The sequence below is a fragment of the Trachurus trachurus genome, assembly GCF_905171665.1.
Source record: "Trachurus trachurus genome assembly, chromosome: 11".
NCBI classification, from domain to species: Eukaryota; Metazoa; Chordata; class Actinopteri; order Carangiformes; family Carangidae; genus Trachurus; species Trachurus trachurus.
The window spans coordinates 23611471-23624572 of NC_139904.1; the positions used below are offsets into that span (position 1 = coordinate 23611471).

The 13102-nt window shown below is 44.8% G+C and overlaps 1 protein-coding gene across 1 annotated transcript; it reads right to left on the reverse strand.

The window, feature by feature from the left end:
• Positions 1 to 1970: 1970 nt before the first annotated feature.
• sp4 (sp4 transcription factor) lies at positions 1971 to 9128 on the reverse strand. Its single transcript, XM_083982714.1, has 7 exons — positions 8640 to 9128; positions 8299 to 8369; positions 6935 to 7282; positions 5655 to 6840; positions 5211 to 5409; positions 3920 to 4119; positions 1971 to 3587 (listed from the first exon to the last, which is right to left on the reverse strand). Exons 1-7 carry the CDS (start codon positions 8644 to 8646, stop codon positions 3316 to 3318), a joined length of 2283 nt encoding a protein of 760 aa, XP_083838840.1. The 5' UTR covers positions 8647 to 9128; the 3' UTR covers positions 1971 to 3315.
• Between the last annotated feature and the right edge of the window lie 3974 nt (positions 9129 to 13102).

Consider the following 13102-nt stretch of genomic DNA (forward strand, 5'->3'; position numbering starts at 1 on the left):
ATGAGCAGGTACCTGAGGGGCACGGCCCTGTCAGAGGTCAGCCTGAGGTCACAGGATCTTCATGACGCATCACTGTAATGAAATGTGTGTGAGAAACAGAAAAGTATATGTAGTGGAGCTTTTAATAATAAAAATGAAATATAGCGCTTTTCTGTCGATACCGATACCCACAGCGCGTGCAGAAACCATTATTCATTCATACCACATTCACACCGGTTGGTGGTAAGCTACGTGCGTAGCCATAACTGACGGAAGCGTGGCTGTCGGTGTGCGCCAAACAGCTCCCACCACCATGATCATTCATACACATTCACATAAGGCAAGTTGGGTAATGGGTCTTGCCCAAGGACAGAGAACCCTCTGATTATTGGACGACCCACTCTACCTCCCGAGCCACTGCCGAGCTTCTCCTAACATAATAGTTTATAAACCTTTTAAAGCGTATGAAAGAAACACCTCAAAACATCAGTCCAATGATGAGTGCTGTGTCTGATACCTGTAGTTGATTCGATTGCTTTTTTATTATTATGATCTCCTTGGTGAAGCTCAAACCCAAAGTGCCATCACAGTTTACAAACATCAAAAGCTTGTCCCTCCCTTTGTTCTGATGAGAGTTCATTATGTCAAAGTCACCTTTACCTTCAAAACTTTAAAACACCAGGAAGAGGTGTACTTCAAAGTGAGTTAGATGTCAGAGGTGTGCGTGAGCTGCCTACTACACGATGCGTTCTGTAACCTGACAGTCAGCGTGACCTGCCAGTGAACTCACCGCCTCCAGTCGTCACTCTCTGGTTGTAGCCGATTTACACTTTGGGTGATTTGTACTACTGTGTTTTCTGAAGTAGATGCTGAACACTCCCTCAAAACAGCTCAAAGCATGTTTCTGAGTGGTAACAGATTGTCCTGTAACTGGACGGTCACTGGTTTGATTTTCACAGTATCATTTCAGAAACTATCAATAGTAGAACCGGTAACACGGAGCGGTAATTGCTCTCAAGGGAAGTACAGTTACTCAATCATCGCCACTGTCACAACACAGCTGAGAGATTACCCAGCGATAAAGAGGCAGGACAAGTTACAGAGACCGTGTGTTGAGTGTGTGCTCTGTTGTTTCTCAAATACCAGCCTGACAGGAATTTAAGACCGTTTTAATCACTTTATTGTCAAGTGTTATGCAGGCAAAGCATTTTTTCTGCTTGAAGTTGTCCTTTTTTTTCTTTTTTTTATCGACATAACACGTTTGTACAAACCAGTTTTAAAAATATCAATAAACTGAAGCCTTTCAGGCTAACCTGGCAAAAAACCCATTATCAAATGTCATGGAGACAAACAAACATCTTTAGAAAAGGATTTTACAAATGAGATGTCACTACAAAATATCAAAGAAAAAAAAGTTGGTTGTCACACAAAATATTACCAAAAACATCTAAATTTGTTTGGTATCAACCTTTTTCAACTTTAAACAATAGTTAACTTTTTTTGCTTTCTTCTTCTTTTGTTATTTATTTTTCTCCAAAAAACATGTTATGGCGCAGAGAAGATAAAAGAAATGAACAGCAATGGTCAGACGTAGAAAAAAGAGAGAAAAAAAACAGAAGCACAGAGTAAAGAAGAGAGAGAAGCAGCACTACGGCAAAAAACTGAAACATGCTGTACACAACCTCAGAATCAACGCACACAAATACAAGTCCAGCAAAAGGCAAATATTACAAATCAAGGATAAATAATAAATTAGCCATACACAGTGGGGCCCTGTGTGTTAACATACTGGGGAGGGGATTTTTTTTATTTTTTTTAAAAACAACTGATAAATTCTATAAAATAAAAGTATCTTTTAATTTAAAAAGTATGTACGCACTGAACTAACACAGAGCAACACCACCAAAAAACATCTCAAATATCCACATAGCTAAATAGCCTGACCCCAACACCCCCCACCCGCCCCCCCACACACAGCTCTTATCGCCGCTTCACTTCACTTCGCTGTGCTGTGCTCTCCACGTGACCCCCAAATAACTCAGGAGAGCGCCCATCTTTCTCCATCCACCTCACTTCTGAAGTTTCCCTCTGTACGACAGCTTGTGTTAAGGCAATTGCGGTACATCGGTCACGCAGCAGGGTTAGAGGTGGAGAACCGGAGGGAGGAGGGGGAAGGGAGGGGGGGTCGTCCCACCAGAGCACAGTAAGCAAAAAAAAAGAAAAAAGAAATAGAAATAAAAAAAGCAACATCAGTGATCAGTGCGGCCGTCCGACAAAACCCGGTATCGCCTAATGTTTCACCAGATGACACCTGACGCTGTTCTGCGATATCTGCAGAGTAACTGGCTTTGTTCAGACAACAGCACCGTTTTCAGATGTTTTCCCTAATCTTAGAGCAAACTGCCTTTTTTTTTATAACAGAGAAAACTTCCCCTAACAATGTAAACATGGTTTCACTAGGATTGTCATTATAGTATTGCTTTCACTACACAAACAAAGTTGTAGAAAGCTGGATTGTTTTCTCTATAGAAACCTTTTTTTCTAATGGCCACTGCACCTCAATAGGAATGCATTATTTATAAATCTTTTATATGTGCTTTTTTCTACTCTTTTTTTTTTCTTTAAATCATCCCCTCCCTTCTTCAATAACAGTTCATCCGTTAACTGGTCTCGAAGGAATCAACACCTGAATCTGATCCGAGGACTGAACCTGAACCATGAATAAAACTCAAATTAGGTAGATCCTCTCTCCATGACAGCATGGGAAAACAAGCGCACACTCATTCATACGCGTCACACACACGCCACCCCATCCCAAGACTGTCCCTGCTCTGTTGCTGCTCTGCAACAGTCCTGTACCATGATTGACCCTCAGCACTGTCTGACAGGTATGAAACAGGAACTCAACTTTGTGCATAGAGTTAGATTCTGTTGCGATTAGAAAATGTCTCGATGTTGGATGGTATTAGATTCAGCAGGTCCCCCTGTCTTGTGCTAATCTAGATACTACTTAGATTCCTTTCCCCACCACGTATGGAATTATTATAGACTCATTTCATAAAAGCCAAACTATTCTTTCATATGTTTAGGCTAAATTTTTTGTTATTATATGTGTTAGTTATTTTTTGGATTGTAAAGTTTTTATTATTCAGGTTCTGTTCATCGCATGATACCGTCTCTTTTGAGTCCCTTTTCATGAGTGAACAACATTTTAAAAATTATGTAAGATTAAAAAAAAAAGAAAAAAGAAAGAAAATTATCCACCTTTACAGTCCCTGCAAAGACTCCCAAAAAAACAGGAAGTCAGCCTTCCACACAGAAGCAGCAGTCGGCCGCCTATTCAAACTCCTCCTCTTCCTCCTCCTCTTCCTCCAGGTGATTAGAGGTGGTGGGTGTAGCAGGATCAGAGTCACGTGAGAGAGTCGCCACGGCGACTATCTGAGGGGAGGCGACCAGACCTTCAGGGGCGTCTTCCTCCATGTCGTCGGTGGTGATGATTGCCACCGCGGCTCCGCCCTTCTTGTTCTGGTGCGTCTTGATGTGCTTGGACAGGTGGTCGCTGCGCATGAAGCGCTTGGAGCATTCAGGACACTCAAAACGCTTCTCGCCTGGACGGGAAAAGACAAATAATTAGAGACAAAGGAAAACAAAACAAAGTGATCGTAAAATATCAGACCCCCGGCTTTCTCTAAATACTCCCCGATGTCAAAAAGAATAACTGGTTGCGATCTTCAAGCTCTGTAAAATAATGGCTTTGCTCATCACAGCTGTATACACATGTGCACAGGTAAGTTGTATATTATGGAAACGGAAACCTTGAACTTTTGTTTCAGTGATTTTTTACATTTTAAAGCACAACTGCCAAATAATCATGTTCCAGCCTCTCAAACTAAAGGTTTTTGCTTCTTTTTTGTTGAACTACATCGCTACACTTCTGTACCTGTGTGTGTTCTCCGGTGTCTCTGCAGCTCGTCGCTTCTGGTGAACCTCTTGCCACAAAAAATCCAGTTGCAGACGAAGGGCCTCTCGCCGGTGTGCCAGCGCAGGTGGGCCCTCAAGTGGGACGTCTTGCCGTACACCTTCCCACAGCCCTCCATGTGGCAGATGTGCTGTTTCTTCTTTGTGGGGTCCCCGCTGTTCCTACACACACACACACCTGGGTTAGGAGTGAGCTAGAAGGTGTGTGTATGTGTGATACAGTACATACACTACCTCTTCATTATACATCTCTTTAACCAGTTGTCCTATCATCATCATCATCAGTCTGATTTCCCTATAATACACAACGTCCTCAAACCCAGCAGGTTCCAACACAATGAGAAGTTTAACCCCGGCTGTACTATAGCATCTGTGCACAGTCTGTTTCTTGTGTGTCCATTAGGGATGTCACGATAATAGATTTTTTTGGTACGATTATTGTCAGAGAAATAATCACGGTATTACGATTATCCCAATTATTATGCAATAATTAATTTCACAACACTATTAATGTGTAAAATCAAATATAGTTCAAATATACATTAAAATATGACCAATTATTACAGGGTTCCTACGCAAGTATGGAAACTTTGGAAAGTATGGAATTTGATTTTATACATTTCCAGGTTTGGAAAAGTATGGAAAATGGAAACTATTGTATGGAAATATATTTATTTTATTTATCTTATCTTGGTTTGGTTTTATCTGAAGTTATTTGGGTTAACTATTTTGTATGTGCTATTGTACTTAGCTACAATCTTCTGGAAATTATTTGGTGGCATAATGGCATACACATTCAGAATAATGAAAACAAGATAAATTGCATGCTTTTTTTATATGATGCACATCTATTTACTTAAATATCACAAATTATTTTAATTTTTTTACAGAGAAGTCTGGAAAAAGCATGGAATTTGGAAATTTCAAATGTGTAGGAAGCCTGTTATTAATCCGCTAGGGGAAGTGTTTGAAATATTCAAGTCCTTAATTGTCATCGATACCAAATGTTTAGGTTAATTTTAAATTTTTTTTTTTTTTTTTTTAATTACAAATGACACTTTGTGCTACGTGAGGTAAATGGACCAGTATCTGTGCATTCACCTTTACTTTGGCGCACATCTGCCGACACAGTTCATACATAATCTTTTTTGGAAAGTGACGGTATTTAGGAATCTTTGCGATCAATTAATTGTGGGTTTAATACCGCGATTCATTGTGAAAACAAGTAATTGTGACATCCATAGTGTCCATACCTTCCCTCTCCATCCCTGCAGTTTGGACAAGAGCAGGCGACACGTCGAAGCCTCTTGCTGGGGGGTCCCTCCTGGTCTGAAGAACTCTGGACGGAGCCCAGCTGGTCCGGACTCATGGATGAGCCTGATGCCATGTTGCCAACAGCGACTGTCAAGGGAGACGACTGAACCTTGACCCCATCTTGACCCTGTGGTTGACCTGAAAGGTGATTAGAAATGACAAAGTATGTTAACTTACTGATCAAAAAACATCTGCATCATCTTTAAAGAAAACTCGACATGGAAAGCTGAAAGTGGAAAATCCAAACACAGTCCAGTGGATGCCAACAGGACCCTGCTATGCAAGAAGACATCCATACTCCATACAACTTATTGTAAGAAATAGATAGGTCATTGATCAGTTGCAACAAATTGACACGTTGTTCTTAGCGCGTCGGTCCTTACCCTGTAGACCAGTGATGGTGAGGGGAACACCCTGCACCTGAACCCCGGCGGCGCCCAGTCCTGCGATGCTGACCGTCTGTACCCCAGACCCCGGGTTGATCTGGGCTGCGCTCAGCGTCAGGGGAGCTCCACTCAGGGACACCAGCCCCCCGCTCCCCACCGTCGTCCCACCAGCCACCGGGGCCAGTGTCAGCTGCTGCGGCATGGCCGTCCCCAGGCCGCCCTGCAGGGAGACCCCGCCGGGCAGCTGCAGCGTCTGCCAGGTGATCTGCCCCGAGGGGGACAGTGTCGGGGTACGAATAAGGACCTGGGCCGGGTTCTGGAAGGCCTGGATGGGCTGGAGGGTCTGTCCGGGGGCCAGCTGGAGGGTCTGAATGTGCTGGGGCTGCTGCTGGCCCTGGGGCTGACCCTGACTCTGGGGCTGCAGCTGGATCTGCTGGACCAACTGGTGCCCCACCTGGCCCACGATCACCTGCTGTATGGTTCCCGCTGCGTCGGCCTGGCTCTGCAGTCCGTTGGCCTGGCTCTGGGAATCTGCCTCGCTGCCCTGCACCTGGGCGTCCGCCATCCCGCCGTCCGACCCGGCAGAAACCACTTGTCCTCCATCCGGCATGCCGTCGCCTTCGGCTACCACCGCCGTCGAGCCACCTGACGCTGAAGGAGGAGCCATGGTTGTCACCAGCTGGTTGCCATTGGCGACGGAGAATGTGCCATCTGCGGATTGGATGAGCTGCACAGCCCCGCCCCCTCCGACATTATTGATGACAGGCAGGGCCAGGGTCATGCCACCGAGGTTTATGGGTACTGTGGTCATAACTGGAGCCTGGGAGCCCTGCAGAGTCTGCAGCTGCAGCGGGAAAGACTGCGCGGGGCGGATCTGCAGCGGCATCGTCTGATTGGCTGTAGTCGTCAGGATGGTCTGCTGGTTGGCTGGCTGGAGGATGGCCTGGGTCTGACTTGGGCTCTGGGTCTGGATGAGCTGAACCTGCTCCGGCAGCGCTCCGATGGAGGCCGTCTGAGCCGGGCTGATGTGGATCTGCTGTCCATCTGCAGTCTGGAGGTGAGGGATGACCTGATACTGGACCCCGCCCCCGGCATTGGGCAGGTTCTGAACCTGGATGATCTGAAACTGCTGCTGCTGCTGCTGATTGGCTGCAACACTATTGGTCCCACCTACTGCCTTCACCTGCCCAACAGGAGAGAAGCAGCGATACAGTTAGAAGGACAACCGCTGGCAAACAACAACTGCAAAAAGATTGAAACCCCTCGACGTCCTTTACCTTGCGACCAGGTGAGCTGTCATTGGCCAAGGTGGTGGCTACCGTCACTGCAACAGGCTGATTGGTGTTCTCCTTGGCCATAGTAGGCGCCGCTGTTATGATCTGCCAGCCGTTCCCTGTGAACTGAGCTGGGACCAGTTCCAACTGCTGGGGCACCAGGGTTTGACCCCCGGCTGCGTCCACCACTATCTGACCCTGGAGCTGACCCGCCTGCAGCTGGATCTGACCGGCCTGGACCTGGATCTGCTGGGCCCCCACCTGGGCCTGGGCCCCCTCCACTCCCCCCTGCCCTCCGATCTTACTGCAGGTGGCTGCCAGCAGAGCCAAGGGAGAGGGCTGAGAGGAATCCTGGAGGAGACAAGGTAGGGAAGAGGGCGGAGGAGAGATGGAAAATAAAAGGAGGGGCAGAGCGAGAGAGAGTTGAACAGGATAGACAAGGGAGGGAGGGGAAAAGAGGCGAGTCGGGTTAGAGACAGACGGAAACTCACAGAGAACTCGTATACATACACAAACAAGAAAGTACAACATTTGAGTAAAAAAAAAAAGCCGAAGGGATGGGCAAGTATCATTCTGCACACTTACATCATGAACAACCTAAAACTGTGAAGAAAAAGAATAAAAGATCGAGGGGTGGGGAGAACATGGTGCAGAAAAAAAAGAAACATGAAAAAGCTGAGAGAAAGAGAGAGAGCTGTCAGTGGAAGTGGGCGGTATTACAGGAAGCGAGTGGGTGGGCGTGTGAGAACCACATTTCTCTTTTCTCAGAACAGTAGAAGAAAATGCTGCCTTCTCTCTCTCTCTCCTCCCTTTCAAAGGAACTAGGTCGCAGGCAAATTTTTAATGCTATACATCTCTCAACAGTGCACGAAAACAGCCTAATTTCTGTATCAGCAACAACAGCGTGGGAAATAACAGCAGCAGCAATGCTTGTCATTAATGTTTGACAACAAAAGATAGACTCAATAACTGCCTGGCTGAAATTTATCTCCAAGAAATATACAACCTCTTAAAAAAAAAAAAAAAAAATAGCAGCTAAGAATAGAAGTTCCACAGTTTAGTAGAGGCACATACCAATGTTGCCGGTCTTTAAGATAAATCCATATGCAGAATTAAATCATTCTGACCCTAATTCAAACAGACAATTCAAAAGTACAGTGGCTGAAGTGTGACAGCCATGTAAAGCCTATTCATGAGGCTCTGGGCTGGCTCTCAGCAGGGCTGCACAGAAGCAGGAAGTTGAATTCACCAGAGAAACGCCCCCAGAGGTGTCTGGCTGGCTGGGAGGGAGGGGAGGGAGAACATTTTTGGCCTGCAGGCAAGGCAAAAGTATTGAACTATAATAAACTCTTATTTCTTTTTAGTACCTGCGATCCAGAACTTTTCCCCTTTTTAGATGCTTTCCCTCCTTCAGTTCCAGATGATTCCTTCTTCGAGTCTGTGGAGAGAGAAAGAGAGAGAGAGAGAGAGCAGAAAATATTGTAATATCATCACATGAGTACACAAAGTGCAAAGTCCCAGGATAGGACGGCACTGTGTGCTGGGAATAAAATCTGATCATAAGGCAGATACAGCACAACAAAGGTTGATCAATAAAAGGCAGAGAAACCAGTAACCTCATCATCAATATCAAAGGGGCTTGAAGCCTCATATCTACCAAACGGAGGGAGAGAGGAAGAGAGGGGTGGAGAGGGGGGAGGGTACCTACCACTCATAACGCATTAATATACCGAGAGGGAGAGGGTGTAGTTCACGGTAGAAGGCCGGCCGGGTACAGAGGCGGAGGACGGCCTATATGTTCGGCGCTGGGCCGTGGCGGATCTGCCCGTTTGACGAAACCACCCACCGGCCAGGAAGGGCGGTGCCAAGCGCAGGCACAATCAAGCAGCCCCGAATAACGGAAATAACGGAGAACACAGCGACCGTCCCCGGCCCGTCAGCCCCCTCGCTGCCCCGTCGTATGCCTCTTTCACCGGATAGACAGACCATAAACGAGTAAATTAGCGCTTGTCAGAATGATATCCAGGGAGAAGTTGGCGGTGTGTGACCGTGGAGGCCCACCCACTTCCATTTAAGCATCAGGACAACACCCTCTCCGCTGCTCCTGCCTGTCGCCGCCGTTTCTCTCGCCGCACGACGCGGGGACGCCTCGTCGCCGTCCGTCGCCCACCGAAAACAAACCGTCACCAGTGTTTGTATTTTTCGCGTATTCCCCTTTTTTTCGTGCACAATTGATTTTTTTTAACGGGGAGATACGGGGAGATAGCTGTGGCTTTTGTGGGCGGACGCGCTCCTCCCACATATTCAGATTGGACGACGGGGCTCGGCGTGCGAGGGTCGAGATGGGAGTTGTATTTTGGTGAGGCCTCGCCTTCTCGAGCTGGATTGGACGAGCGGGACTACAACTCCCATGATGCCGTGGCGTGTCGGCCGCGGCTGGAGCTGCCGTGTTTAGTAGTCATGTTGGTGTGAGAGCGAGAGGGAAGGGCGGTGACTTCTGTGTTGTGGGGGGTTGGGCGAACGGGAAAGAGAGGCGTGTGTGTGTGCGCGCGTGTGTGTGTTTCCACTTTGTGCTGTCACAGGATGACAGTAGCCCACTGGTTGAGAACAACAACAACAAAGCACTGGAACAGAAGTGTTATTTACTTTTTTTCATTCACTAATTTGTAGCTATATTATAGTAGCCTATCAGTGTTACCTGAAGCATATGGGATTTTTTTCACCATGTCCCTGTTCCACTTGCTCTCATATTAATGGTCAACTTTGAAGTGTAGCTACATGGGAGAAACTGTAGCCAACTTTACAGTGTTTAGGGAATTCATAGTAGTACGAGTCTGAAACATTTGATCCAGCCATTTAGTCTGATGATTTAATCAAGTTATCAAGTGCTAAAATCAATCCCATAAAGAAATTAATTAATATATTTCATGTTTCCCTTTTTTCTTACTAGGTTTTAATAATTCAACAACTGATAAATTATGGATGGAGGCAGTTTCTCAATTGCAAATATTTGCTGTTTTCTTAGTATCTTTTGAGGATTTGGACTTTTGGTTTAAAAAAATAAACAATTTGTGTTTGGCAACTTTAAAGTAGGTGATACCAGACAAATTAACAGTAAAATGACATAATCAAACCCTTCTCATATTAGTATGTTAAAAGTCCGTCCAGAATTCACATGTATTGGATTTAATACATAAATTATAGCACTGTTTAATAAATTGATTTGGACACAGGTCAGGCCAGAGGGAAGGGGGTTAAATTATGGATATTTAACAGCTGAATAGTAACAGAGAACATAACTAATTAAAACTTATTTGTTGCAGTGGCAGTAATCTTACACAAGTTTCTTGCTTGTGTAAAAGTCTGGAACAGAAGTCATGCCTCCCACCCACACGCCAAAACCTCTCTCCAGCTCCCAAAGGGAAATTATATGTTAAATTCATCCCAGAGAGCAGAGCTACGATTCATGTGTGGATGTATAGTAGGCCTATGGTGCAAGGCAGGGGGCTCTCCACCCCAGTCTGTCTGTCTGTCTCTCTTTAGACAAACCCTGTCCTGAGTCAGGAGTGTCTTTGGCCAAGTGGAGTCACATCCCTGGTTCACCGAGCAGAAAACATCATTAGCAGACGGCCAACTGAGGATATGCCCCTGGTACACAAGGGAAATATTTAGGCTCCTAGGCTGTCAGCCAAAAGTGCTGTCTCACTAGGATGCACCCTGTCACATTAACAGACAGGATGGTATTAAAGTTGTCCAGGAGTGATATGCACATTTGTGTTACCTCAAAATATGCCCAATGAGAAAGCTCACTTCCAAATGTTCGGATATTTTGAAGCGCTTTAATATTCATCATGAATCCTGATGTTGATTAAAATGATTTTCAGATGTTTTGCACATATGCATTTGTTATTTGTCCTCACTGATACATGATGCAGAGACATTTCTCATCAACTTAAAGAGTTTAAAATCTGACTCTCCCTCCTCCCAGCTGCCTCAAAGGAAATAAGTGTACTGAACATGGCTGCTACAGAGGCCTGATAGACTCTCTGCTCATGTGGTTTCTCTCTGTTTCTTTTTGTTCATGACAGCACCAGTGGCCTAGTCGGGTTTTCACAGCTAAAGCACACACACACACACCTGTGGTGGCCCAGAAACATACATACACACACATGCACTGTAATTACTGCGGAAGCCAAGTGCCTTGTTCCCGCCTCCTGGGCCACTCGGCAGGGCGTTGCTAGGCAACGATGTCTGGTCTGAAGAAGGGGTGTTGTCTATGTGTGTGTGAGTATGTATGGTAGTGGTGATGGGAGGGGGTGTGGTGGTCTGTCATGGATGACTGCAGCATGTAGCTATAGAAAAGCGAATGTCCAATATTCAGTGCTATTCAGATTTTGTGTTTTGTAGTGAGCAATTTATTGCAACAGCATTAACCTTTGATAAAGTTGAATTCAACCCTTGGTGGACATTGGTAAGAAGGTCTTCCAGGGGCCTGACACATTTGAGATCATCAGCTTATGACCAACAAAATCTGAAAAGATCACAAAAAACTTGGAAATAAATTAGTAAGTAGCCTAAATAAAGTGTAAATGACTGTGAGACTTGTTTTCCAGGTCCTGCCACTAGATGGCGCCATGCACCAGCTGGGCCTCACAGTTGGACCATAGACATATGGTTAGGGCCATTGACTGAATACCACATACACACACATACCACCATATTTTTTTTTATTAACCCCTCCACCACCCCCCCTAATGGGGACCTTTTTTAATCACCAATATATGAAAACCTGAGTAGTAACGGGCCAATTTTTACCACCAAATGTAATGTGTGGTAAGCAAATAATCGATTCATTACATTTTATAAACTGATCAGGCTTTGTATGAGTCGCCAATTGTAATATATACAATTGGTAATAGTTGTTGTCAATATTTAGTCTAACAGTCTAACATATAATAAAAATACTCAGCTCAAGTGCAAGTCTCTCAAAATTTTACTATAAAAGTTGGTACTCACGCTCTCATGCTATACTGAACTAACTCGTAAACCAAATTGCTTCCTGCCATTCAAAGTCACACCTTTTTTGCATATGAGGTTTATGATTAGCCATTACAACTACATTAACATCAAAGACTAAAAGTTCAGATCTTCTCTATGCTCTTACATCTACACTGTACATTTCTTTAGACTTCAGTGCCACCCACTGGGATTTTGGGTTTGGGAATACATCCATGACAAGCAAGCACAACGCTGTAACTTCAACTTAGTGTGAAAACAAATCTGCATCTGCAAGTTCAAATTTGATAATGTGCAAGAACAGATAAGGGGCGGGCTGGAAAAGTTTTGGGAGCAAATTAAGCCAGAATTGTGACCCGCACTGTGTCACTGGAGTTTAGCAAGCAGTAGGTTTTACTTGTTATCTTTAAAGCAGCGCACTCTTTTTGGCACTTCGTATGACTTACATGTGAACTCCAACTGAGAGCAGAGACAAGAGCCTTGGATATCCTGCTGATGTGTGTAGTGCACCTAAAATCAGATGACATATAGCTAGACTTAAATATGAGATCAAATTAAACACTGAACATGCAAACGAGGTGATATATCTAATTTGCCTAATACTTCTTGAAGACTGGCCAAACAGCTTATTGTCTTGTCTGCTCCAATTCAAGTGGAAAAATACGGAGTGAGTGTGTTGACATTAACCTGTGTGTGTGTACAGGAATATATAATGTATATAGGCATGAGCATGTTTGCATGTGTGAGTCAGCACAGGTTTATGTGCATTTAGGAGTGTGTGTGTATGTTTTTTTTGCGTGATATTACCCGTCTGCTTTCTGTGCATACGTATATGTGTAGGCGTGCATTTGTCACACGTAAGTTTGGCGTCGACATGTCTCCTTCTCTTAAAGGTTAGGCTAGGCTGTAAAGACAATGAGATTTATGACTTCAACCATTTTTGTGTGTGCGTGTGTGCGTGTGTGCGTGTGAACCTGGAGAACTTGTTGACAAGTGATAACAGAAATGCTTTACATAACTCTGTCATTACAAGCTCTAAGCGTGTGGTTATAGAAAGAGTGTAAATCAGGTGGATATCCATACACAGATAAACAGATGAGTCTGTACCTGTAAATGGGAATGACAAACGGTGATGTCATTCATTTGCTATGTGCC